Source organism: Thrips palmi, unplaced genomic scaffold (assembly GCF_012932325.1).
Source record: "Thrips palmi isolate BJ-2018 unplaced genomic scaffold, TpBJ-2018v1 HiC_scaffold_18, whole genome shotgun sequence".
Classification (NCBI taxonomy): domain Eukaryota; kingdom Metazoa; phylum Arthropoda; class Insecta; order Thysanoptera; family Thripidae; genus Thrips; species Thrips palmi.
The window spans coordinates 18,584,200-18,611,869 of record NW_023144627.1 but is presented as its reverse complement, the minus strand read 5'-3'; the positions used below and the strand labels follow the sequence as shown (position 1 = coordinate 18,611,869).

The 27,670-nt window shown below is 46.8% G+C and overlaps 5 protein-coding genes across 5 annotated transcripts; 3 read left to right on the top strand and 2 right to left on the bottom strand.

Annotated features, from left to right (window-relative positions):
* The first annotated feature begins 1,314 nt into the window (after positions 1-1,314).
* LOC117644757 (dynein regulatory complex protein 10-like) lies at positions 1,315-4,175 on the top strand. The gene is made up of 6 exons (XM_034384372.1): positions 1,315-1,392; positions 1,610-1,693; positions 1,860-2,152; positions 2,549-2,698; positions 2,971-3,100; positions 3,718-4,175. The coding sequence occupies exons 1-6, from the start codon at positions 1,315-1,317 to the stop codon at positions 3,931-3,933; spliced, it is 951 nt and encodes a 316-aa protein (XP_034240263.1). The 3' UTR covers positions 3,934-4,175.
* On the bottom strand, positions 3,931-12,959 carry LOC117644854 (integrator complex subunit 1). Its single transcript, XM_034384502.1, has 25 exons — positions 12,731-12,959; positions 12,368-12,549; positions 12,043-12,290; positions 11,690-11,962; positions 10,529-11,596; positions 10,338-10,451; positions 10,102-10,248; positions 9,854-10,029; positions 9,627-9,779; positions 9,362-9,533; positions 9,053-9,264; positions 8,776-8,977; positions 7,766-8,693; positions 7,513-7,685; positions 7,257-7,427; positions 6,844-7,170; positions 6,595-6,728; positions 6,376-6,505; positions 6,096-6,262; positions 5,895-6,013; positions 5,463-5,806; positions 5,261-5,385; positions 4,948-5,162; positions 4,588-4,866; positions 3,931-4,498 (listed from the first exon to the last, which is right to left on the bottom strand). Exons 2-25 carry the CDS (start codon positions 12,534-12,536, stop codon positions 4,383-4,385), a joined length of 6,162 nt encoding a protein of 2,053 aa, XP_034240393.1. The 5' UTR covers positions 12,537-12,549; positions 12,731-12,959; the 3' UTR covers positions 3,931-4,382.
* A 457-nt stretch (positions 12,960-13,416) lies between these two features.
* LOC117644868 (survival motor neuron protein) lies at positions 13,417-15,284 on the bottom strand. The gene is made up of 7 exons (XM_034384532.1): positions 15,108-15,284; positions 14,697-14,939; positions 14,511-14,622; positions 14,304-14,398; positions 13,960-14,205; positions 13,772-13,880; positions 13,417-13,676 (listed from the first exon to the last, which is right to left on the bottom strand). Exons 1-7 carry the CDS (start codon positions 15,156-15,158, stop codon positions 13,630-13,632), a joined length of 903 nt encoding a protein of 300 aa, XP_034240423.1. The 5' UTR covers positions 15,159-15,284; the 3' UTR covers positions 13,417-13,629.
* Positions 15,285-15,337: 53 nt separating this feature from the next.
* Positions 15,338-20,008, top strand: LOC117644867. The gene is made up of 5 exons (XM_034384531.1): positions 15,338-15,495; positions 15,808-16,052; positions 16,140-16,392; positions 16,471-16,617; positions 16,707-20,008. The coding sequence occupies exons 1-5, from the start codon at positions 15,411-15,413 to the stop codon at positions 17,039-17,041; spliced, it is 1,065 nt and encodes a 354-aa protein (XP_034240422.1). The 5' UTR covers positions 15,338-15,410; the 3' UTR covers positions 17,042-20,008.
* Positions 20,009-21,538: 1,530 nt separating this feature from the next.
* Positions 21,539-27,364, top strand: LOC117644756 (glucose dehydrogenase [FAD, quinone]-like). Its single transcript, XM_034384371.1, has 8 exons — positions 21,539-21,673; positions 24,225-24,380; positions 24,777-24,925; positions 25,060-25,339; positions 25,415-25,534; positions 25,651-25,881; positions 26,137-26,343; positions 26,600-27,364. The coding sequence occupies exons 2-8, from the start codon at positions 24,225-24,227 to the stop codon at positions 27,221-27,223; spliced, it is 1,767 nt and encodes a 588-aa protein (XP_034240262.1). The 5' UTR covers positions 21,539-21,673; the 3' UTR covers positions 27,224-27,364.
* The last annotated feature ends 306 nt before the right edge of the window (positions 27,365-27,670 follow it).

Here is a 27,670-nt window from a genome sequence, read left to right as displayed (position 1 = left end):
TGACTGATTATTCTCACGGTGCACCAGCCCGGGCCGGCCGTCAGGCCGTGGCGGGCCATGGGCTCATCAGACAACTTTTTCCTCGTTGGGCCGTCACCCCCTGCCACCCCTGCCACCCCACCCCTTGCCCGGCCTGGCCCCGGCGACCGCATAATAGAGGAAACTAGGAGGAAACCAATCCAGCCTCCGGCCCCACGCGGCGCTCCCGTCCGGATAGAGAGAGAGCGAGAGAGACAGAGAGAGAGAGGGAGAGAGAGAGAGAGAGAGAGAGAGAGAGAGAGAGAGAGAGAGAGAGAGAGAGAGAGAGAGAGAGCTGGTGGTGCTGGTGCGCGATACAATAACAGATGAAGCGGCGCGTGCTCCGCGCTGCTGCTGTCTTCCTCCCCCCCCCCCTCTCTCTCTCTCGCTCTGTCCTCCCCCGGGAGCGCCGCGCGCCGCGCATCCCCGCGGCGTGGCCACGCCCCGTATGACTCGCAGCATATGTGCCGCCCCGCCAGGCCAGGCCGCCACCAGCGCAGACTGATTCCGAGAGTCGTTTTCGTCGCTCTGTCTCTCCCTCAACTAAGCGGGACGCCCCATAGGTGCGAGAGAGAGCGACGAAAACGACTCTCAGTCTGCAGTCTCCCCCGCCCCGACCGCGGTGCCGCGAGTGTCGCCGAATGCATATCAAAAAGGCTGCGCCCGGGGAGTACGGAGTGCGGGTACACTGCCGAAACGCGGTCATGTCCTACGCTGTTTCGCGCGGCAAGGCAAAGGCGAGTCGAAATGACGCATCGGCTCACTGCGACATGCGCCGCGCGGTGCGCGGTGCGCTCGCTCCGCCGCCCCTCCGCGCGGGTTGTCATGGTGACGAGCAGTGACGAGGTAAACAGGTGCCGGCGGCGGCCAAGCGGGCCGAGCGGAAGGCCAGGATGGCGTCGACGGCCAGGGTGGACCGGGTGGACAGCGACAGCGTGTGCGACGACGACGTCGCCGGCGGCCACAAGGACATCGACTTCCAGGTCAAGACCGAACGCGTGCTGGCCGTACTGGACAGCGCCATCCAACGCGCCCAACTCGCGGTGAGGTTCAGGTTACTCCCTACCTCCGAGAGTCGTTTTCGTCGCTCTCCCACTCAGGGGGCGCGCCGCACAGGTGCGAGAGAGACAGAGCGACGGTGGAACTGGTTTGCAGCTGTGCCTGCCGCTGCTGCTGCGCCACGACGCCACCCTGCTGCGCCCCATCCTGCCCCCGGAGGCCCTGTCCCAGGTGCTGTCCGCCTGCAGCAAGTACAGCCGCCGGAGCAGCTTCGCCGGCGACCCTCCCTCCTCCACCATGGCCAGCTACCGCGCGTCCATGGACAGCCAGCGACTCTCCGAGCAGCGGGGCTCCACCGGCAGCCAGGGAGGGCAGGTACGTGTCTCTCTCGCACCCATCCGGGACGCCGCACGAGTGCGAGAGACTCATTTTCTCCCTTTCTCAGAGCGGCTCGTCCAGCAGCCAGGGCGGCCAGGGCGGCCAGGGCCTAGGCGGGGACCGCTGGTCCTCGGCCATGGGGCTGATGCGTGCGGCCGGCGTGGGGCGCGGCGTGGGGCCGCGGGGCAGCCAGGGCGCGCCGGCGGGCCGCCAGGACGCCGACGTGAGCCGCGCCCTCAACACGCTGTGGGACAACGAGGAGGTGCGGGAGATGGTGCAGACCCGCCTGCTGCCGCTCGTACGTGAGTGCCTAACGTGCCTTCCGAGGACTGATTCCGAGAGGCCTTTTCGTCGCCCTGTCCCTCCCGCACTCATGAGGCGTCCCAAGAAATCGACTTTCGGAATCAGTCCACAGTGCGTTCCGTCGGTTTGCTTCTCGTTTACGTTCGAAATGCGTCCCCCAGGTGTCCTCGACGGGCGCCGTGTTCCTGGAGTACCTGGCGCGGCTGCGCGCCGTGGCGGCGGACAGGCTGTCGCGGTCCCCGGAGGAGGAGCGCGCTCGCGAGGCGGAGCTGTGCGCGGCGTGGCGCGGCGGCCGGCAGCTGGACGCGGACCGCGCGCGCCTCGAGGGGCAGCTCCGCGACCAGGCCGAGCAGCTGGGCGGCCAGGTCGCCGACAAGGCCAGGGCCGTGGCGCTGCTGCGCCACAACGTCAACCTGGTGCGCCGCCAGTGCCAGGAGGAGGTCAAGCTCATCGTGTGAGTGGCAGTTGCCGTGTCCGTCGTGGGCATGCAGCCGCACAGTGGAATCGCCAGAAGACCGGTGGAGGCGGTCAAAATCCCGGAGCTCCAGAGTCGCTGAGTGGGACTCGAACCGAACGTGTGACCCCACCAATGGGTTGCTCTCCGAACGAGGAATCCATTGGCGGGGTCACACGCTCACCCGAGTCCTGTTCAGCGACTCCGGCGCTCAAAACGCGTCTAGAGTTTTGACCGTCTGCCTGCGCCGAGCCTCTGGCCCACTGTGAGCCGAAGCCGAGCGATTCAGAAGAGCGGTTTGTCTCTCTCGCACTCGTGGAGCTTTCCATGAGTGCGACAGAGGCAGAGCGGCGAAACGACCCGTCTGGACCGCTCGGCTTTGGCGTCTGCTTCCAGAGATAAGTCCGAGCGCGCCATGGTGCTGGAGTGGCGCAACAGCGAGTACCGGCAGGAGAACCTCAAGGCCGAGCTCAACACCGCCACCGAGAAGATGGCCGCCACGCTGGCCGCGCACCTGGCCGAGGAAAAGGAGCTGCGCGTCAAAAGGTTGGACTTTCTGTCTCTCTCGCACTCACTGGCAATCCGCAAGGAGCGACAAGGACAGAACCACGTGATTACCCAAAGAACACGAAACACTCACGAAGCAGTCACAGGAAGTCAAAATGACGTCAAAATAATGCTTTTTCTGTCGAAATTCTGACTAAAATTCGTCATGGTTACATCGAAATGACGTCTTTCTGAGCGTTTCGTGTTCTTTCGGTAGTGGACGGCCCCTTCGTTTGCGGTGATTAAATTTTTCCGCTTTCGAATGCGCCCAGGCACAAGATGGAGACGCTGCTGCTGACTTGGCTGCAGAAGTTCGACGCCGACGTGGGCGAGAAGTTCCAGGAGCACGAGGAGCTGTCCGAGGAGTACGAGAACGAGGCCCAGCAGATGAGGGAGTTAACTGTGAGCGCCTCTCCGTTTGCGTATAAGATATTTTTGGGCGAGACGTCGCGGTGGCGCGCCGTGAAGGTAGACCACCCATTCGGCACGTCGCGGGGAAGACGTGTAAGCCAAGGCATTTAGGTTCGCCTGGGAGTCGAACCCTGGTCTACGCTCCGAGCCACCGAGACGCTCGTACCCAAACTTAGACTGATGGTACCGGATGTACTCCGTGGTTTTTGTCGGCATCAGATCAAATGTGGTCTGGCCTCTCAAGTTCGAGTCGAGCCGACAGAACTGCTTAACGCGGCTTAACGGGACTGCCTACCCCCCCAGGCGCCAGGACCTACACTGCTACAGTGAAGTGGTTGTGGGTGCTCGTTGCATTGCAGGGTTGTTAACGTTACTTCAACGGGTAACGGTTAAATATTGGACACAGGCCTTTAACGGTAACGCGTTAAGTTAATGAGTGTGGCTCACGGGTAACGCTGGTAACGTTTCACGCGTTAACCTCATACATTACGATTTGGCAGGTTTTTACAAGCTTTGAGCCCAACTTAGTGCGACCTTACTAACGTAGTAACGGTAACGCGTTACATTTGAAAGTAACGTTAACAACCCCGTTGCTTTGTGACTGGCAGGAGCGGATGGAGGCCCAGGAGGGCGAGTACCGCTCGCTGCTGGCCGAGAAGCAGCGCTACGAGAAGGAGGAGGAGGACGAGGCGGTCTTCGCGCTGGCCAGCAAGCACGCCGCCAAGGTGATCCAGCGCGCCTGGAGGGCCTACCGCCTGCGCAAGCGGCTGGCCAAGGCGGCCAAGAAGAAGGGCAAGGGGAAGGGCAAGAAAAAGGCAAAGTAAGAAATCACTACGTACTTTGTATTTAAACTCCTCTCGCGATTTTTTTTTGTTGATTTTCTTCAACATTAAAAGAAAGAAAATGAATCACATTTTTTTTTTAAAGTCCTCGATTATATACAAGTATTGTACATACAGATCCCATAGCTTTAGCACATTTATTTTATAATAATAAAAAAGTTCTATGGTTTTATGTACAGGGAACTGAATTTTCTAATTTGGGGCACAATTGAGAGATTGTGGATCATAGAATAACAAATAAAGTTCTTAATTAAAAACAGCTAAAGATATGACTTCATTTCGTCAAATCTACAGGAATTATTGAAATCACAAAAGCGCTCAATTTGCTAATCAACATAAGAATGCCACTTTGTTTATAAAAATACATAATTACAATCTTTCACAATCATAAAATTGGACATTTAACATTAAGAATTGGCCTTAACACCATTCTATGACCCTGACTGAATATTTAAAAGGGCAAGTGCCTTAGACAATTGTTGCATTGTGTTGATGTTCGAACACATACCTAGTGCAAAAACTTTTTGAAGTAAGGGGACCGCATCCTCTGCAATCAAATAAACAAAACATAAGTTAAGAAAAACCAAGACTTTTTACAAGTTGAAAGAAGTGCAACAATGAAACCCTAGAATGTACCTTGAACTGAAAGAACAACGTCAGGCAACCGATCTAAGGCTGTGGCCACCACTTCTGGCTGGTTGCTGTCCAAACACTTGGAGATAATTCGGAGAGCTGCACCGCCTGCAGCAGCCGATGGGTCGTGTTTCCAATACCTCGCAAGAAGGGTATGCGATATACTCCTAATAGAACTTGAGGGGGACAACAACAATGACCCTATTGGCTCGACGAAATTTCTGAGCATTCCAGGCATGCGGTAAGATGCATTTTCAACATCCTGCAAGGCTACGTTGACTTCTGAAAACGTAAAATTTAAGGATAATTGATTCACAGTATGGCTCATCAAAACGTAGAAGGTAAACGCTATATGCCACCCACCTTCTCCCTCAGCCTGCTCTAATCTTTGTAGCAAAGGCCTCCAGTCCACTTCCTGCTGAACAGGGGGTGCTGCCACCGCCACCAACACTTCACCTCCCTCTGTATCCTTCTCCTCTCCTTCCCTGTCAGACTCCTCTGTGGATTCACGAGGCATTGAAACACCTGACATGAGCACACACAAACTGCTGAGCTGTGGTTGACGGTGTTGAAGTTCTCTGAAAATATGAAAAAAAAACGAAAAAAAAAACACTGTGAAATAAATCCAGCAACAGTTATATTTATAAACTATTAAAATAAGGCTTTTGCAGCTTACCTTAAGAGATTAGCATGAGTGTGTAGATACTTGACAGCTGGAGATGCATCGTGTGAAACGTATGCAAGCATCAACGATATGATTCGATTTAAGATTTGACAAATGTCCTTTGTCATTCCATAATTCTAAAACAAAAACTTGTTACATGTGTGCCTTAAGAACATTTCAGTAACTTCAGCTTTCTTAACCATATGAAACATACCCTAAAAAGAGAGAAATAGGAGTCCAACGTTGAATGCAGAGCTGCAGCATGTTTGCGATGGAAAAGGTACGGCTTTAGAAGCTCCAGGATACCCAGAATATGTTGGAAATATGCCAAATGACTGCGATTTCTAAAAACTCCATAGTCTAAATGGGTACGCCCTCGTAGGGATGAGGCAACCATTGGCAGCTGTCTCAGAACAAGAGCTGGATGAACAGAAGCCATTTTACGAGTAGCAAGCTCAAATTCTTGAGATCTACGAGGAGATTCTTTTGACATGGGAGTAGCAGCAAGTGCAGTGAACAACAGGTGAGACATTCGATCCAGCACACTTGATCCATTATCTGCAGGGGAAAAGAAAAAAGTCGATTATAATATATCTGTAGTACACAATGTGTGTAACCATTCTGAAGTCTGTTACATTAACCATACCTGTAGTTGAAGCTTTCTCCAGGAACTTGTCTGCTTCAGAATCCACCAAATATTTGATCAGACCAGGTATTCTAAAATACAACCTCAGTAGAAACTTATGGGCCACATCTGCTTTGAGACTGCAAAATGAAACAAAGAAAATGAGTACATGTCTTACAGAACAATATATTACTCCAAAAGAGAAAGTGTCGAAACAATTACCCTTTGTTCGCATCATTTGTTGCAATATTAAGTAAATGTTTGACAATGTGAGCCACAAGCTCAACATTTTCCTCAGTACAAAGAAGCAGCAATGGCAAGCGAGACTCAAGAGATTTGCCATTGTCTTGAGCAGCTTCTTCTATTATATAGGACACTACACTTTGAAGCTATAAATGAAAAATAGTGGGGGGAAAAAGAGAAAGAAAAATTATATTATAGAAGGAAAGTTAGGTCAAAACTTAGAGCATGATAAAAGCAAAGCAGAATGCAGAATGTGTACCTGAGGAACGGAGAGACAAAGTACATTCTCAGGCACATAATGCTTTGGTGTGTTCTTTTCTCTTCCCTGCCAGAGTTTTGGGTTGCTAGTAAGAGCCCATAAGAAATCCAGGACAGCAATTGGCTCATACCTGAAAATAAAGTGACATTTTGGAAATCATTCAGTAGAGTGTTAATTAAAATTTGTAAAAATACATTTACAATTTAATCCAGTACTCACTCTGGCTCAGTGGATGATAAAAGGTGCTTAACAACTGTATGCAAAGTAGCCCAACTAGCCCTGTGAATAAGGAGAGTCAGCAAGTAGGGGCGACATGACATGGTAGTTGTTGAACAACCAAAAAGGAGCTGCATCTGTAAACCAATAGGTTGCTGTTCAGTTCTTTGGAGTTTGTCTACCACAGAGGTTTGCCTGTCTAGACATGTACAGTATACAGATAATAAATAATTAAAAAATGTGGGAATCTACCTGAAGTTTGTGACATGATCCAATAAGCTCTGGTTCCATTGAGACCAGCTTGTCAATAAGACGCCCAGTGTTCAAAGAATCCGATGGAGATTTTGTGAGGAGAGCGCTCGTTACAGATTGAACACTTGCCACTCTGCTGTCAGGTTTGACAGAGGGTCTTCTGCCATTAGTGAGGTCAGCCATTTCATGATCTTTACCATCATATTTCTGAACAAATGTTTTTAATATTGCTGTTAGAGGAGATTTGACAGGTAAGTCAATTTGGAGTATTGCTTTGGCAGACTGTAGGAACTGCTGCAGGGCAGCAGGAGGATATTTGTCCACATTCTAAAACAGAACAAGAAATCACCCAAGTCAGAAACTCTTTTTCCTTTCAAGTGTGATCATTTTTAAAAAAAACGTATTTTTCCAACCTGGTTAGCGAGTATGAGTCGAAATAAAGGACATGACATGTGAGGAGACGAAAACAGGGATGAAATCCAATATCCGCCTACAGTGCTTGATAATGTAGTGGCAAAATACTCAGCTATAGCTAATAGAATTCTGCTATCTGCTGGGCATTGCTCAAGTTCAACAGCCAGACTCTAGAAAGAAAAATATTAATTTGTTAAATATATGTCAGATGTTACTGCTATTCCTCAGGCACTTGCAAGATGTCATTAAACTTACCAACTGCAATGATTTACAAGATGCTGTTTTTACTGATTGTTCATTTTGGGCTAGAAATACGTCATCTAGGCAAAGGCGAACTTCCTGAGGTTGTAAAAGCTGCCGTCCAGCAGCAACTGGTGTACCAATGGGGAAGATGTTCCGATGACTTTTAGCAGGCGGCTCCAAGGCAACTGCAGTGTACAAAAAACGTAAGTAAAGCCAATTTGAAATAATTATAATTTTAAAAAATGGATCCACCACTATTTCTTACCCGGCAGCACAGGCTCGTGCAACTGAAGATCTTGTACAAACATGTTACCATTGGTCGCTCCCCGTTGCCACTGTACAGCGACAAGTTGAGCCATGTACACTTTGTCAATGACTGCATTGGCAACAGCAACATCATTAAGCAAAACACTTTGGTCCAGAGCAGCCAGAAGCCTGCTCATTGATTCCACTGGAATTCCAAATGACTGAATGAAGAGGACCAGGTCTCTTGGCTCCAGGTCAGCAAGAGCAGCTTCAACCAGCACTTCAACTTCTGAGCGGATCATCCGCAACTTCAACCAGTCTGGATAAAGAAGGGCTTCTTCTGAAGTGTCAATGAGGTAACCTTTGGGCAACTGCCCACTTTTGGGAAACCAAGCCTCCAAGAGCTCATCAAAGATAGTTCTGTCACTACAGGGCCCATATGATAGTAAGATCACCATAGCATGAACTACAAGGATGTGCATGGTTGATTCCACACCTTTGCTCCATGTAACTAAAATATCTTGATTCTCAGCCCATGTGGGATGTTCCTTTCGAGGCTCCCGAGCCTTGATTAAATAGCTATGGAATATTTTCATTAAGAACATCAAGGTTTCATTATTTTGTGAGCCTTTGAATGGCACCAGAGCAGACATTATAGTACACCTCTCGACAATCAAAGTGGCCATATCTAGTACAAGGTCAGTCATTGCAGGTAAACTGTCAACTATTGCATGCTGAGACAGAAAATTGATGTAAGCCCCAACAAGAATTGTTTCATTTTCCACTTGACATGCTGCGCGCAGTGCTTGAACAACTTGTGGTTTTGCCAGTTCAAAGTGAGGTATTTGAGGCAAATGGCGCAGCAGCCAAGAATGTTCGCGGTCAATGCCATCAACATCCATAACCAGTGCTTCATCTTCTAGATGAGACATCACTAGTTGCAATCCCTGAAAAATTATAGACCTTAAAATGAGTAATACCAATGCAATGCATTTTCATGGGGCATGTTCTTTTTTATTCAATTGTCACCTTGATTGCCTGCAGACGACTGGCAGATTGAGTGGAGTGGAGGCGACGTAAGAAGTACTCCAGAACTTCGCAAGGTGCGCTGGGGTCTTGGTTGGCATCCATTAGAACTGATCTTAAATGACTGACAAGCTGCTGCTGCTTGTGTTGCTTATCAACTGTAGAGCTCAGTAGAAATTCACAGAGACACTGTACCGGAAGGTGACTGAAACAGAGGAACAGTTAGTGCTGTCAAGGTTAAAACAATAGAACAGGTGGACATGATTTGTATTATCTTTACCTCAGAGCACCTTCTGAACTCTCAACCAGATCTGCTAGCCATGGCATGGAGTGAGAAGCTCCCTGTCTCTGGATAATATCAACAAGGAAATCTGGGTTGCGGCATCTGCACAGTCTGTGGCCCATGCGATGAGATTCGTTCAGAGTCCGTAGCTGATCTAGGACTGCTTGAGGCGGACGACGAGGTGCTCCGGACGGATCCATTGTTATCAACTGCAGAGTGTCAGAAAAATATATTTACTGTAGTTCACAGATGTTTCCATTTGACTCCACGTAACCTTTAGGTAAGAAATACAGAAGGGGTTCTCACTTGAGATAGAAGAAGACTTGTATGCTCAGTTATGGCAACTTTGGTTGACTGCGCTGCAAGATGGGATTCAAATTCCAAAATTTGCTGTTTTTCTAGCTGAGCCAACTGAAATTCCCTGGATCTCAATTCATCCCCATGCTCTCCAAGTGATGGCGGAGGGTATACAAAATGGCTAAAAAAGTAGTAATAAGTAAATAAAGGATCACTACAGGAAATCAATTCAGTAACAAGTACAGATAAAATACAATACAGTGGACACCCTTACTTGGTAATACACATTTCCATAAAGGCCCTGAGAGTGGGGTACTTCTCCCATGCTACCTTTCCAAAACTTGTTGGGTTGTGGGTAGCAAGAAGAAGCAACATGATCCATGCTTTCCAATAAGAGTTTGATATAGCTAATTGGGGAGGTGTATACCTGTAGAAATAATCAAATAAATGGTAGTAAGACTGTTCATACGTTAGCATAGTGTTTTAGGAAAAGCATCTTACCCTTTTGGCAAAATGATGTTTTCAGGATGATGGTATGCACTTAAATTAAAAATTAGGTCAATTATTTCAACCTTATTAGCCTCCAGCATGTTGCTTCCCTCTGAGCTAAGGCCTGAGGCCCTCTTCAACAGCTGATCTGAAAGCTCCATGGTTTCAGGAGCATTCATTGGATGATCCTAAAAAAAATTTGACATACATTATGTTTGAAATCAAAAATGTTACACATACAGGAATCAGAGAATACTGACCTTTGAAAGTCCAATCAGAAGAATTCGCATCAATGTGTGCTGCAGCAGTGGAATTTCAGAAGCTAAACGCAACATACTCATACGATCAACTTCTTGGGGCCAATTATCTATCTTGTAATAGGTGTCTGCTTGTCCCATGAACATGACCTAAAATAGCAATATTATAGTGAGTCACTCTGGACATGATTTCTAACTGTACATTTTAATAGTTTTGAAACAATTATTTTAAATATCACCTTGTGAATACCATAGACATATTCAGCTTGACTCGGTCGGTACAAGCGCAGAGCGATTTCATGATGCCACCACATAGAATCTTGCTGAATTTTTGCCACTGTATTTTGGAAGTTCTGTAAAACAAAAATTCAGTTCTAGTTAAGTTTCAGGTACAGGGAAATATATTAGGATAAATTGAAAATCTACAAACCTGATATACTCCAATGTCTTTCTTATCTCCTTTGGCTATGTGGCTGGCAGCCTCTTTGACTGCAGGTGAAATTGCAAGGAAAACAGATAAACATACAAGGTCTACTATGTTTACATACATTCGATCTTTAAAATCAAAGTCTCGAAAAGCAGCTTTGTGTTCTGGTGCATCTGACATCAACGCACGACAAAAGGAATTTACATCAAGATCGTGTCTCAAATTTCGAATAACAAGTTCACGAAGGAAAGCTCTCAGGGGCCGATGGAAATCTTCTCTATTCATAAGAATTTCTTGAAGAACATGAGCCAGTAAGATAGGAGCATTCTCAGCAGATATTTGAAACATGATAGTGATCACAGCCATATTGTTAGAATTTCGAGCATTGGATAGTTCATTGTAGACAGTATGTTTCATGAGAGTGCTTAAATTTTCTGAATGAGCATTAACAAGTTCTTTTATACTCGATAAGTAGAAGTTCATGAGGGCTTTAGTTTTCAACCTTATCTTTATGATGTTGATCATTACTTCTATATCACGCTGGGTATGACTACTACAATTAACACAAATGTACATAAGTAATTCCTGCGCAGGTCTAGTAAGCTTTGGATTTTGAAGCCATGTTTCAAGTCGTTGAGCGGCAGTAAGTCTAACTTCCACAAGGCCACATGTTGCAGATAACATTTTCAAAAAGTTTCTTGTGGTGTTTTCAGGGGCTTGACGTCGAAGTAACTGCTCCTTGATAGCTTCAGTCACAATTGGTTCAATAATATCATGAGAGCCATTGTATCTTGGCATTACAGGAAACTCATGTTTGCTGTCTGTGATGCACAGACCAAGTTCTTCTTTCAGACCCTCCAAACCACTGTCATCATCGCCAATAGCTGAAGAGGGTGATGAGCAGGTGCTACTTAGCCCAGCCACACTAGGTGGTACAAGCCCCAAATCAGGAGGCAGTTGTGATTTTGTGGGATGTTTTGTATTGAATGCAGTTGCCACATTTTCAACAAATCCTTTGCATTCTTCCATGTCAACCCATACGCGTTCATTAATGGCATCTTCAACATATAGCTGTAAATATTGTCAAGGAGTAGAGGTTCATGCAATAGTCAACAAATCACCACTTTTTTCAAAACTACATATCAATTGCTCCGGGAAACTTACCCTCACAAATGAATCAGGCCAATGTTTACGTTCATTAAAGGCTCTCATTAGCAAGCCTGTGACTAAAATAGGAACCACAGGATTACTTTTGTTACTTTTAATACCTAAAGTAATGTCCCTCCTTAGCAGAGAGCATAAAGCTTGTGGCACTGGTTCAATTGCCATCAAAGATGGACGAATTTTCCCAAGGTACAGTAAACTGAGATAGAGGCATGGATCAAGTTTTCCTCTCAGCATTTTGATAGCTCTAAGAGCGCCGCATATCTGGCCAACCTGAAAATATTGGTCATAACAGCTATTAAAAATTTTAATTGGGAATGGAAAATAATGAAACAAACTGCTAATAAACATACCACTTTATCTGTCTCTCCTGTATCATTGGCCTTTAAAACTTCAACAACAAGTCCTGAGGGTTCTGTATCAATTGCGACAGTTTCCCATGTGTCTGCGCCAGAAGATGGAGGTGCAGATACTGAAGAGGTAGGGCCTGCTACGCCTCTACTAAGAATAGCCCCTACACTTGGAGTAACTTTTGGCTTCTTTGCCATCATCATCGAGGACATTCCTGAAGGAGGGGCCTCCCGTTTTCTATCTGGTGGGCCTGAAACAGACATTGCAGTGTTAATGATAAAGAGGCCTATCAATTACACAGGGCATGAAAATAGGGAAAAACCATACCAGGTATGCCATGGCTCGGCACTGGTTTTGAATGTGGTGGTGTAGGTCTTTTCGGCTCTCCAGCATCGACCCTTGAAGGACCTTTGGAGCCCAGAGCAAATAAGTCCGCAGGGTAGTGTGGTGTTTTGCTCTTGCCACCCCGTCCTGTCATACTCTTCCCTCGATCCATATTGGATAAAAACCTAAAATCAATGACACCAGAATATGAAACATGTTGATGGATGTAGAAAATAGGCAAACTTGATACTCTCCAGGTGGAATTTCACAAAAATTTACGAGGAAAAGAGATTTCATTCCCTTTAAAAGATGAACTTCTAAAAAATTCATGCAAAACTGGAATGTGTAAACAAAACCCGGCCTAACCTTATGACAGCATCGACGGCAACAATATTAAGATGATACAAATCAGCGTAATGGAGGCATGTTCAAATGAAAGCCTTAAGGACAGTTATTCCAGTCTGTACATATCAAAAGCATTTAACAACATCCACGTTTACTTAAAATATAAACAATATATTGCAAGCATTCGCGGACATGAATGAACTGCAAGTTATTATGAGAAACGACGACCTAAACAAGATTCGTATTTACAGTGCTAGCGAACCCCTGAACGAGACTATGACTATGAAAATTTAATCGTTCATTTGTTTCAGTGCTGCTAACCTTGAAACTATATCATAGACAACCAAATTCATTCATTTTTCTATCAGTCCTAATTTCTGTTCTTGGAAATCATCGAATTTGGCGTCAAAAATTTGAACCTTTCGAAAAAATTTCTCCGTATACCATGGCGAAGAATGACCAGGTGTTTACAAAAGCTAAGATTTGAAGAAGGGTTGTGAACCTGGACGACTATTTCCGTTTCCATGAAGTTTCAAAATCTTAGTTTTAAGAAGTATCTTTATCCGTTAGTGCGTTGTCTAGAAGTTCCGACTCCTGCAATGACTTACTTGAAGATTTTGCAGCTTCAGTATGCCAAGTAGCTCCCTCCCCCCCCTTCCCTCCAAAAAATCAACATTAAAAAAGGGCAAGAAAAAGAAGACTACAAAAACTTTTTTAAAAGTTTATTACAGATACAGATATGGGACTGAAACAGAACAGTCCAGGGAATTCAAAATCACAGTAAAGTAGATACCACAATAGAAAAGTGAAGAACTAAATGAGTGAAAGGTACAAGGAAGATGAATGTTTTACAAATTGCTGGCACAAAGTTCTTTACAATGTAATAGGAAATGTATATTGTATTCTATTTTAATTGTATTCTAGGACTGGCTAAAGTTCTTTGCTCTCTTCAGCCCCTGATAGTATCCTGGAAAAGTAACGAAATGCAGAAAGATTAATGTGACTTCATTATATCGTCAAAGGCAATGCGAAATCACACAATAAGATTTGGACAATAGGTACCTGTATGAAAACCACTCATATACCATGACATCAACATTGCGGACAACGCTTCGGAATCATCTCCTGGAAGACTTGCCAAGACATGAGGAGGAAGGGGTGGTGGAACCATCTAACACAAACACAAATTCAGACAAATCAGTACTTGAACAGGAGAAAGACAGACAAGATTCACTGCATGCGACACCTACATCATTCATGGCAGAGGGAGCTCTAATTCCTGAAAAATTGGGTACACCCAGTCTGGGACCTCCAGAATTTGATGGTGCAGAGAAATGAGGAGGCCGGGGAACATATGGTGGATTTCGTGACTTTTGTGCATTGGCATTCTTGTGTGAGCTGTCACCCAATCCCATCTTAGATAGAGAAATAGTAGAGCTAGCCTCTGATGACCGTTCCATAGGGTCGTCACTCTGGGCAGCTTCAGTATCTTCAGCCTTTAACATCCCAACACAAAGCAAAAGATTAGACATGAGCAGGTATGGAAGATTTTAATGTTGAAGAGAGAATTTCAAAGATTAGAGCAAGTTCACACCTTCAAGGTTGCAATGTTCACTTGCTCCCTACGGACTGCTGCTCCCATGGAGTGCGAAAGGGCGGATAAAGGCTGCTCTTCAGAGTTTCCATACCCTTGAATTGCAGGGAAAAACAAACATGTATCATATAAGGGAAGTAACTTCCACACCTAGTCCATGGTACATCATGGACTTATTGGAAAGGTAAATAGTAGATTTGAACATACCAACATACTGAACAATACAAGTGCCTCGATCATGGTCGATGGACACAACTGTGGCTTCATACAACTGCTCATCGACAGTAAACTTGGCCTGACAATGGTCACCAGCTGCCCACTGCAATCATATAAATTTGAAATTTTACTGGTTCATGCCAAAACCATGATTGTACCCAGATTCTTCTCACTCACTTCTCGGTGCTGCTTGCTTTTGCCCTTTCTACGCCTTTTCTTCTGATGGCGCTTCTGGACTTTGGAACCGTCCTTTTCAAGAACGCTTCTAGAACTACCACTCTCAGTAGCAGATGCTTCTTCAATTTCAGCATTACTTAATCCCATTCTTTCAGCAACAAGGGCCTTCAGTGGTCGGACTGCCCTGTCATACTCTTTCAGTAGTTCAGTGTCATCCCAATCATCTGCTGTAGAATCACCGTCCTAAAAACAACAGAACAAGCTGAATGTAAGTGGCGGCGAACTAAGGATCCTGAAGGTTGATCGATGATTGATTTCTACGTTTGCAAACAATAATAACAAAGCAATAGTTTCTGATGAGGCATGGCCTCTTGCGTTTGTTTTAAAAGATACTTCTGGGCACCCACTCACCTGGCTTCCTCGAGCAAACAAAACCTGCGGAGTTTCTCCAACTTTGGACATTGTGTGTCTTCTGACAACAAAAGACTTAAACCCTTATTTGAAAAAAGAAACCGAATTTCGAAGCCGAAACGTTTAAGCTACTGCGAATAGTGCAGACGCTATCGTGCCAATAGTGCACCGGCATAGTGGAATCGATTCATCGTTTCCACACCCCACCCCACCGCTCCACTTCCCCCTCTTCACCTCCGTCCCCCTTCCCCTCAATTCCGTTGTCTTTGTGGTTGTGCGCGGAGATGACACATTCCAGTAAACATGGCAGGTGGATGCTCGACTAATGTTTTTATATATTTGTTTATTGTGATCTCATTAATTTCGTCATCTTGGTCGTACCTTGAATGTGAGTATAATCTTCCTGGTTTCTTTGGCTAGAGCTTCATTGCGTTGTTTTGGCCTTCCATTCCTACATTTCTGGAGGTTATCAAGCTTCACTGACTCCCAGGACCAGGATTTTCTGGATATAGTTTAGCCTTGACTTTCTTTGCTGGATGGACAACTGTAATTTTCTAGAGCAACTTTTTGAAGTTTTGCCCTTGACTTTTAATGTAGTCACCTGTATCATTTCAGGGCCCATTCATTTCATTTCATTGGCCATGAATGTGTATAGTTACTTAAGGGTATCTATGGGAATTAATGAATTGTTATTTTACAGATAACCTAGAGAATAGCAAAGTATGTTCTATGATACGTAAGAGAGAGTTAACTTTGCTGAAGGAAAATGAAAACTCTGGAATAATCTTGAAAGAACTTCGCTATTTTGACAATTGGTCTGGACCATATCCATTTATCTGCAACTTTACGGTCAAGGCACCTTGGGGACATGGCATTATAGCAGTCATTCAAAATTTAAATCTCCGTAAAAATGAATCTACTGATGAATGCATCGACTATGTGCAGGTATTGTATTGAAGTACATCACATTTGTATTACTATATTTTAACAAAAGAAAGTAAATTGTGTTCTAACTGGTTCTTGTGATTCCAGTTTCAGAAACGAACTTTGTCACCATTAATGTTTTTCAAGTCAGATTTCATAAAAAGCACACAGTATTGTGGAAAAGTCAACTCAATCCGTGATCCAGATGATGATGATGAAGATACGGAAGAAAGATTTAGATATGCACACAACGCATTTGTTGATGAAAAGGGCCAACTGGATGTCACTATTTCTGTAGCTGGCCAACGTCTGCTGCAATCTCAAAAACTCGATATTGCGATTACATTTACTGCATATAAGAGTAGGTATCCATTTACCATTTAGATTGACTTTGTTTCGTAGACTTCTACCATAATTATTCTCAACATTTTTCATGCAGATTGCAAGCATGGTGACCAAGATGGGCTGAAGGAATGTAAAGAGGGGAGTGGCATATGCATTTGGGAAGGTTTCTTCGATGACAAAAATGTCAATTGTCCATATGATGATTGTTATGATGAAAGTGGCTGTCCAGTAATTTCGTCAGGTAAAAGAACTGTCATAAATCAAACTTCATTTTTTGTGGTTTTCTGTAAGTGTACCAATTTGATTATATCAATCAACTTTAATTTTCAGGTGGAAAGAAACAGAGCTCTGGACTTGGAACCAAAGTCACTATTGGAGCAGTGGTGCTCATTCTTGGGCTCCTCCTCCTTTTCATGTTATGCCTCTTTGTTTGTCGCCGGTGCCAAGTGTTGTGCTGGTCGGGTCCTCCTGCTCCCAGACCTCAGCGTTCAATACCTCAATCGGTTCGTGTTGAAATGATGACAACGTCTGGCACAAGCGGAGACACTACCAGGCACGCTCAACCTACAGCACCACCTTTGTTACCACTCTCACAAACAGCGTCACCAGTTCATGAAGATAAGGACCTCCCTCCACCCTATGAATCCCTGTTTCCATCAAGATGAAAAACAACAACAAAAAACAACAAAAAAGAGTTATATTTTAGGTTATAAAATTAATGATCCCAGTGTTTAATCCGTACTTTTGTCGAATATTTCTGCCCTTGGGATGTGTAAGTCTTGTGATCATATCAAAACTGTTCAAAACTTCTCAAAGTTACTACTTATGTGCATTTATTCACATCATGGGAACTCAATGGATTCATTGTGGAACTTCCCTAAGATGTAAAGATAATATAAGCTATGTTTGGCTTATTTGAAAGAGAATCTATTGCTTGAGGAATTTGTGCCTAACTTATTTTTGTATGGGATTTTTACAACATTTTTTGTAATGTTTCAAGATTGAAATTGAATTTCTTTATTTTTGTAGAAAAATATTATTTTCAATGTTATTTGAAAGTTTTTTGGTGCATTTATAAAAAATTTTCTTGCGGGATCATTTACCAGTGCCAACTTATACCAGTTGACGATGAACCAATAAGAGACCAAGTTTAATACTCATTCAAAATTAATCTGTTGAACTGAAATAAAATCTTTCATGTAATCAATCAATTAATCATATGCATCTATGTGAATCAACTTTGTACAGTGTAAACTAGAGAATGCTTATTTTAAGATTCAGAAATAGATAGTTCTTAGAATCTTAGTACTAAGAGCAGGTCCTAATTGAGAGTGTCTCTTGGATTGATACTCTTGGGACTTTTTGAAATTATGTTGAGCTGTAAAGCCGGAGGACTGAACTCTTAGTTTATATGACTATTTTATTTTTGTCTATGTTATCAACATTGTGGACCATTTCCAACTTGGAAAGATTCTTGTTGTCAATTGATGGTACGATCTCTGCTGCCATTCCCTTTGTAATTGAATTTGTATTATTTGTTTTTAAATTTAATTTAGTTTGAATCCACACCATTCTAGTTTATTTGCTGCTTATTAATGTGACTCATCAACCTTATGAAGTCTAATTATCAGCCTCCCTCCTTGTTTCTCCTCCAAACCTGTTTCTACTGCAAAATATTAAATGCAGGATGGTTTGTATGAGCCTTTTGTAATGTTTTAAAAAGTGTGTGGCAAGTTGGACTTTATTTTGTGTTTTGTTTTTTTGTTTTGTTTCATCTTGTGTCTTCTAATGATGGAGCAGCCATGAGCTGTACATTCTGCCGTCGTCTTTCGGCACTGGCCTCTAAGTGCAAACAACAGGCCTGTTTTTATCTCTCCTGGATCAGCTCTCGAAGAGCATCTAGAATTTATTTCAATTGTTTAATGATACAGTATTTCTGACTCAAACGTCAGCATGATTTTTAACATGATTTATCTCATTTATTTTGATTTTTGATTGAATTTTGAAAATAGCACTGTTACTTGTGTAAAATATAGCTGGAACGAGTATTGTGCTTGGCTGATAACTCTGTATGTAGTGCATTGTTTATAATCATATTGTTTCCTGAATTGCTTCATGTTGGTGTAGTATTTCATTTATGTAACTCTTGTATTCAGTTATATACTAGTCGCGCTTGTAAACTTCCTTCTAAGGGAGGTTCTTCTCTGTTGCATTTGTCTCCATGGCAAGGTTTGGGTTTTGAATGAATGTTTAAAGTACCCTTGATGAGAACCGCTCCTGAACTACTTGATGAACTTTTGTCCACCGCCGCCGGGATAGGGCCAGGATCAAATGTGGACTGCTCCATATTTCTTAAACGGGTACTGTGGTTTATGAATGAAATCCTGCTTAAATTTAAGATCTGTGGTATTTTAAATGGCTCGCTTTGCTCTTGGATTCATGTACCTTCAAATAGAGTGTTACTCAAAATTTTGTGCTACAGTTAAGCTTGATCTTGTACCAAACAGGTTTTACTCTTTGTCAAATCTGCATGTTTCCACAGTCAGGTCAAAACCCATTTTCTTTGTCATTTCAGTATTATATTGTATGTGGGATAGGGTGGATCTTAATTTCAGATTTTAGACCCCCCTTTTTTGTTGGTTATATTGGAAGGGAAGGGCTTAAAGCTAGGCCTTCTTGGCCAAAATTGTGTTGCTGCCAAACTAGATATGATATGAAAACAGCTTGGGTCTTAACAATGATTCTTAGCTTGTAGGAACAGTAATGTACTCTGCATCTCTTGAGACCTCACGCATTCTGATATCACATCTAGTGATACAAAAGAATCTTCCTTGAGACGCCAGATTGAAAATTTAAAAAAAAGAGGGGTCAGAAATTAAGATCCACTCTGATGTGGGAGCCTGTAACCTGTATTTTTATTGCACATGTAAGATTATTCAAAATAGTATTCAATTAGGCTTGACAAGAATTTGTGTTATTTGATTATTGGTTGGGCTTTAATCAATCTAAGTGTCCCTCATTCTATAATTAGTAGTTTGTTCACATTTAGAGCAAACAGTATTTTCTTTTGTTCATCTCCAGATTTTCTTTAGTGTTCCTCTTCATCATCGAAACAATTTGTGAACTGGGTATTCTGTAAAATATATAGATCGAGTTTCATATTGTTTTAAATACATAGAATGGCTTGTGGTGCTCAAAAAGTTTTCAAAGACTTGTTACGGGAACACTCTGTTTAATATTGTTCATCTTGGACCACTTTTTGATATATGTGCTCACTTTTTTCCTATTCACATGATTATGTTATTGTCTACAACTTCAATCTCATCGTTTGAATTTGTTTGATCTGAATTGTTATCACTTTGAATATTATTGATCTGAATTGCATATGATGTCTCTTTACTGCTTATTTTTGTCAAATTTTCTATTGTAAACTTGATCTGAACCTGTTATTTTTTTTACTTCAAATGAAATGCCCTTTCTTATTGAACTTGAACAAATACAAATGTAAATTTTTTTGTGAGCGTCTTAAGTATGCCACTTATATATTCTGTGATTTCTTAACTTTGTAAGTTAGTGTTTATTTGGAGATGTATGCAATGTTATATGTGTCAAATATATTTGTGTGATTTTCATCCAGGTCCTTTCTTTCACTCCTATTTCGACAAGTCTTCTTGTCTCGTGGGCCAAAATGCACAAGAGACAAATTTATATAGGCAGTATCAGCTCGGCACACCACCTCACTACCATTTATATAAAAAAAAATTATGACCACCACAGGACCATGGAGGCTCCCTGCCATTTCTCCAGGGTAGGGTGCATTGGCTCCGGCGCCCCTTGGGGTGCGCGTTACTAGTTGACGTGGACTCTGAGAGTCGTTTCCGTCGCTCTGTCTCTCACGCACGAGGGGTGAATCACTGGTGTAATTATGTGTACAAATTAGCCTACTCAGTGTACTCACAAGTTCAAATTTGGCAAAAATCACTATTTTGAAGTAAGATTTGTTGTTGCGAATTGTCTGAAACACTAAATACAGCCATTAAACGTATAAAAATGTGAAATTTGTGAGGTTTTTAAGGTGCACTCACCCGTACTCATGAGTCCACCAGAACGCCGAGTGATTCACCCCTCGCTCGCGCACCTGGGACGCCCCACGAGTGCGAGAGGGGCAGTGACGGAAACGACCCGAGGCCTCGGAATCTGTCTGCAGTAGGGGTTTGGAAAACGAGACCAGCTTGCGGTTCTCCAGGTTTTCAATCGGGCATTTTTCGAGCCCCCACAGCGCCCCACAGTGTATCGGCGAGAGGCTCATGTTGAAAGAGCCCTTGTTGAAAGTGCACGTGAACCTTGAACGAGTCCGTCGCAATACATTGACCATGCATGGCATCGAGAGCTTTCCGCGCCGCGGTGCTCGGAGACGCGATGAGTTTTAACTTATAAGTCTTTTCTTGGCAATGACAGAGTCGGGCTTATTTTACGTAGAAATAGCCCTTTATCTGCCACCAAAGTGTTGCAGCCTGTGACGTAGGCGACGTTGACTCGAGTCTGGATCTCAGACCCGCCAAGTGGCCACTCGACAGGTCCTTCAGGAGCGACGAGGAGCGAGGGGACGGTGCCACCTATCTACCGCTTTTGTGGCAATTAATCAATTAACGGTGTCGCGGAAAGAATAAGGCGAAGCTGCCGTCCGAGGGGGAAAGCACTCGCGTAATAGTCGGGTCACTCTGTCCGTAATAGCACGCGTAATAGTGTGCGTAATAGTAGCGTAATAGCTGAAATTCTCAAAATTTGATCTATTTTAGGGTTTTTTTTGGTCTGTTTTCAGCTAAATCGCTATATTTTGAAGCGTAATAGAGCGTTATAGGCGTAATAGTCGGGTCGCAGGTTTTAGGAGTGATTTCCCCCTCGCTGCCGTCAGAATACTCAGAATCCCCGCGCGCGTGGCAGACTCATTAGACTAAGTCGTCTGTGACGTGTGCGGCGCTGTGCGGCGGTCGCAGTGATTCAAGCACCACTCGGGGGACTCTCTCTGTCTCTCTCGCACTCGTCGGGCGTCGCGTTTCGGAGCGAGAGAGACGGGCCGACGATCAGCCTGCATCTGCAATCCCCGCCTGGCCTGGCCCGGCCCGGCTCGGCCCGGCTCCACCCCCCACTGCAGGACGCGACCAGGTCCCTTCGCACTTCACATACAGAGGCAAATTTAGATAAAAACAGCGTCCCGACAGGCTTCATCACCTCAGACAGCGCTCTCGCAGCCAGACTTCGGATCCAGAGTCACTGCAGCACGCAAGGCACACAAGGTGAGTCGGGCGGCGCGCTCCGCAGGGGCGTTTTGTTTTCAGACAGGCTTTCTCGTAACTTTCGTTTAACTTTGGAGGCCGAAAGGTAATTCGGGACAGGACGATAGGGCAGCCTTTCTCAAACTACCCCTGGTGTCCAAAATTATAATCATTCAATTGACGGCGCTGGTTTATCGGTTCGATCGGTCATTTGTCGATTTCTTTGCCGGTATCGAGCAGAACAAGTGTTTCATTCGCCGAAATTTTGGTTTTCGTCGTTTCTGTGATGACTGAGCGTTTGGTGGTTAAAATCACGTTAGAATCTTTCCGATTCCATAAAAACTCTGTACAGTAATGTAAACATCCAAATTTGTGGGGGCTCGTACTCTGGTAGAACTCAAGCGTAGTTTTACGCCTTTCTTCAAGCGTAGTAGAACTACGCTCGGCTTCAAGCATAGTTCTCCATTTTGCCCCTCTCATGCCTATCTATATGCATGGGAGAATTTCTTCTCTACGCTTGACGTCAAGCGTAAAGTCTTCTAGCGTAGTTGTATGCTTGAATCAAGCATACTACTACGCTTCAGTCTTACCGGTGTAAAGTGGGCTTTGGGACGAAATTGTTAGGTTTGAAGCGACAATTGCTGTTTCATATGAAACCAGTCAGTTTTCTTCTTTTGGAAGCTATCGCAATAATGTGGTGACAAATCCTCACCGACATTTAATATGGCAAAACTGCCCAGAGGCACCCCTTAAAAAGTTTGCTTTCTCGTCCTGCTCGGATTTTCCCTTGCCTTCGGCATCGCAATGAAATTCTTTAGCCGGTGACTAGATGAAGTTTAATCACAGCGAGAACACTTTTGGAGCGTCCAGCTCAGGCTGGAGTGGACCAAAGTCCTACAGTGGCGTGGAAAACGCCTGCGAACGGGAGCGTAGGCCGACCCGCCGCACTCGGCAGCGCGCGGAGCTAAGGGTTGCCTGCTGTCCGAAGCCGCCAGAGCGACATCGGCAGGGCAGCAGTATTGCCACAAAAGTACGCGAAAATTCCGACGACGAACCTGTGCCGACAGGGTGGCCAACGCTCAGCATCGTACACACGGCAACTTGTCTAGAGCAGAGCCCATTTATTGCATAGACCAGCGGTTCCCAACCTTTTTCGGTTCGCGACCCCAAATTTGTAACAAAAAATTTCCGCGACCCCCAGGAAAAATTTCGCGACCCCACGCGACCCCTCCTTTAGCATGCCTTTGATACAAAGTGCGATAATCCACCTTAGTTTGGGAGCAGTATTGCCGCAAAGTTGATCAAAACGGCCACAAATGTATTTTAAAAATCGTGTTTTGGGCCGACTTTAAGCAGCCACTGCGTCGGATCCGAGGCGGTATTTCGTCCTCCCTCAACGGGCATTTGGTCTTTGGACCTTCCTTTAGCATGCCTTTGTTACGGAGTGTGATTATCTGCCATAGTTTGGGAGCAGTATTGCCACAAAGTTGATCAAAACGGTCACAAATGTCTTTGAAAAATCGTGTTTTGGGCTGACTTTAAGCAGCCTTTGCGTCTGATCCGAGGCGGTATTTCGTCCTCCCTCAACGGGCATTTGGTCTTTGGACCTTCCTTTAACATGCCTTTGTTACGGAGTGCGATTATCGGCCTTAGTTTGGGAGCAGTATTGTCTCAAAGTTGATGAAAACAGTAAAAAATGCCTTTGAATGCCATTTTGATCCACTTTGAGACAATACTGCTCCCAAACTAAGGCCGATAATCGCACTCCGTAACAAAGGCATGCTAAAGGAAGGTCCAAAGACCAAATGCCCGCTGAGGGAGGGTGAAATACCGCCTCGGATCAGACGCAGTTGCTGCTTAAAGTCGGCCTAAAACACGAGTTTTCAAAGGCATTTTCGACCGTTTCGAACAATTCTGCCAGCCGGGAAACAGCCGCGACCCCAGGCGACCCCAACCACCTCGCCGCGACCCTTCGAAATTTTTTCGCGACCCCATTTGGGGTCGCGACCCCAAGGTAGGGAACCGCTGGCATAGACTGAGATTCGCAATGCACACTGGGACATTTCGCTCAAAGAACTTGCGCAAACACTGGGTGGCGGCGCATTGGCCTGCACTTTTCAAAACTGATTCCTAAGCCAAATCAGAGTGCGTCAGTCTGGCCTGGTCTGGCCAGATAAGAAGCCAGCCAGATCACCCGATCTGGCAGTCGGAGATACGTCGGGCAGGCAATCCAATAAAAGGAGAGAGAGAGAGAGAGAGAGAGAGAGAGAGAGAGAGAGAGAGAGAGAGAGAGAGAGAGAGAGAGAGAGAGAGAGAGAGAGAGAAAGAAAGAGAGACGGAGAGAGCGTGTGCGAAAACAAGAGGGGTACTCGAAAGTACGTGAGTCACCATGAGTGGCTCTACACAAGTTGCAAAAAGTGAGGAGCCTGCAAAAAAATACTTCTTTGTGCCTTTTGAGCGCTTTTCTTTTTTGGCAGATTTTTGTTGGTTAGGTTAGGTAAGGTTAGGTCACCTACAGGTGCAGATCGTCTACTGAAGATAGATATATCGTAATGAGACGATTTGCTTGCAGATGTCGTGGCTCGCACCGCTCACCCAGACGGAGCTGTGGACGTCGGCGGACGGCTGCTCCGCCGCCTCCATCTTCACCACCTTGCTGATGACCGTGGTGGCCAAGGGGATGCGCGAGGCGCGCGCCAAGGCGGCCCGGACGCGCGACATCGTCAGCGTCAGTAACTTTGCCTTTGCTTGTTTTTGTCTTATCAGTCAAGTGTTGGCATGTGTTGGCATCACTCATGTGTTGGCATCACTCATGTGTTGGCACATGAGTGGGTACGAAAATACCACATTGCGTCAGTGGTCAGTGTGTCTCAAGGCACAGTGGATTTGCCGGAAGACCGGTCGCTAAATGGGTCTCGAGCCGAACGTGTGACCCCACCAACGAATTGCTCTCCGAACGAGGAATCCATTGGTGGGGTCACACGTTCGGTTCGAGTCCTGTCTAGCGACTCTGGAGCTCAAAACGCGTCAAGAGTCTTAGCCGCCGGCGCGGTCTTCTGACCCACTGTGGTTTGCGCTCCGTTTCTGCTTCCCCCAAGGCTCACGGTCGATTTTCTTCCTTCAGGGCGAGTTCGACTTTGTGGTGGTCGGCGGCGGGAGCGCAGGGTGTGTGGTGGCCAGTCGCCTCTCGGAGAACCCCAACTGGAGGGTGCTGCTGCTGGAGGCCGGTTCGGAGGAAACAGAGCTCAACATCGTCCCCGCCTTCTACAACAGGTACAGCACAGCCGGCAACACTCACTTCTCGGTGGTGGATGCTGAGCAGGCCTGAGGGAGGAGCACAGTGTGGCTAGCCTACCCTTCAGGTAGTTTTCGTCCAGCAAAAGGAGTGACCACACCCCCTCCCACAGCTACCTGCGCGACCCCTTCTTCGACTGGCACTACACGACGCAGAGGAGCGGCTGGGACTCGGGCCAGTTCATCCCCCGCGGCAAGGGCATGGGCGGCTGCAGCGCCGTCAACGCTCTGCACTTCACTCGCGGCGACCGGTACGACTTCGACAACTGGGAGAAGCTGGGCAACAAAGGCTGGGGCTACAAGGACGTGCTGCCTTTCTTCAAGAAGTCGGAGAACATGCGCGACGCGGCCATCGCCCAGGACACCCAGTACCACTCCACCGGCGGACCGCAGGTGAGCGCAGCAGTTGTTGTTTTGAAGAGTGAGACGTTTGAACTGAGAGAGTAACGAGTGAACTTGTTCCACCAGGACACTGAGTCGGACCGCTTCTCCGACCCCAACATCGAGCGGTACTTGCAGGCCTTCCAGGAGCTCGGCTACACCATGACCAAAGACATCAACGGCGAGCAGCACCTCGGCCTCTCCAAGGTAGGCATGGTGCTCAGGACGAAGCGCCCATTTCGGCCGAACCCCGCATAAGTCGGTCGGGGTGGACTTTGCTGTCTCCACACTGTAACCGCCACGTCGTGCACGTCGTGTTGCAGCCCCCATCCTCGGCGGCGGGCGGCGAGCGGCGCAGCACCAACCGCGCCTTCCTGCCCGCCTCCGTGCGCGCGCGCAAGAACCTGGTGGTGCAGACGCAGGCCTTCGTCAGGAGGGTCGTGGTGTCCAGCGGGCGCGCCGTCGGCGTGGAGTACGACGGCCCCGAGGGCGTCCGCACGGCGCGCGCCACCAAGGAGGTCATCGTGTCCGCCGGCTCCTACAACTCGCCCCAGGTAGGCGTCGGTCCCGGTGTGCGGGACTCGGCCACAGTCGGCTAAATGGGACTCGAACCGAACGTGTGACCCCATCACTAGATCGCTTTCCGAACGAGGAATCCATTGGTGGGGTCACACGTTCGGTTCGAGTCCCATTTAGCGACTCTGGAGCTCAAAACGCGTCTAGAGTTTTGGCCGCCTCCACCAGTCTTCTGGCCCACTGTCGCTCCTCCTCTCCACGAAGCAAGCCTCGGCGTCGTCTGACTCTCGTTGTGCTGTTTGTGCTCGCAGGCCAGCCTCTTCATGCGGTCCTCGCAGCAGCCCGCCGACGACCCGCGGCCCGACATCCAGATCGCCATCGGCGCCACCCACGCCGACAGCGAGCCCAACCCCAAGTGCGCCTCGGACGAGACGGCCGGCACCTTCTTCAACCAGATGCACGGCATCGTCAACAACCTGCGCCCCAAGAGCCGCGGCGAGGTGAGAGACAGACAGACAGACTTGCGGTGCGGACACTCGAGTCTGAGGACTTGAGCTCAAGCAGCGGCACAGTCACACCCCGCGCACTTGACGTCGGCAGAGGCGCGAGCGGTAGCGCCTCTGAGTCTGACGTCCGGCGGTCTGACTCGGCATTACTGGCGCGGACTAGAGTCCTGCCCGCCAGCCTGCCCGCCAGCCTGCCCGCCAGGCTCGGCCCACCAAAATCCGGCATTTCAACACCGAATTCTTCCCGCAGATCCGACTCGACCCCCAGAACCCCTACGGCGCCCCGCTCATCTTCCACCGAGTGTTCTCCATCGAGGACGACCTGAAGCCCGTCATCGAGGGCCACCAGCTGCTCGTCAAGCTCGACGAGACCTCCCAGGTGTTCAAGGACAACGGCATCAAGCTGCACGTCGAGGTGCCCGACGCGTGCGCCAGCCTGACGTTCAACAGCGACGCGTTCTGGAGGTGCGCGTTCCAGGGCCTGGGCAAGAGCAACGGCCACCCCACCTCCAGCTGCAGCATGGGCCCCGACTCCGACCCCCTGGCCGTCGTCAATGAGCGCCTGCAGGTGCGCGGCGTGGCCAACCTCCGCGTCGTGGACGCGTCCATCATGCCCGAGGCCACCACGGCCAACACCAACGCGGCCGCCGTCATGATCGGGGAGAAGGGCGCGGCGCACATCGCGGAGGACTGGACCAAGCCCGTCGACCCCACTGCCGCCCCCACTGCCCGCCCCACGGCCCGCCCCACGGCCCGCCCCACCGCCGCCCCCGCCCCCGGCACCACCTCCCTCCCCAGCTCCGCCTCCACGGCCACGGCTGCCCTGTTCCCGGCACTGCTCTGGGCCGCGGTGGCGCTCGCCCGAAACTACTAGGCATCATCTGGAACCGACTACTGAACCACGGCACAACCTCCAAGACTCTATGTAATTTATTATTTCGACTTATTTATTTATTTTGTTTGTTATTCTATGACATGTTTGATCGCAGTCAATAAACCATCGAATAACAGCTGACCGGCCAATTTTTGACAGTCCTGCCAAAGGAGGGTGGACACGAACCCTGGGGGCACACTGCGCTTTTGACGCACACTGTACGCAATACGCCCAAAAGCATTGCCGTTTACGCGCATTGTAAAGCAAGGAGGGAAGTCCTGTGATGTGCCTCCGGGCGGGGCCGCACGCGTAATACTCAATGTGTGTGTCAGAGGAGCCTAAAATGGATCTAAAATGGGCATGGCTCTTCAACAACAAAGTGATAGAGTGTTCGATTACTCTGGCAGACTGGCTACTTCTATTTCGCGCTGTCATTCTCAATTTATC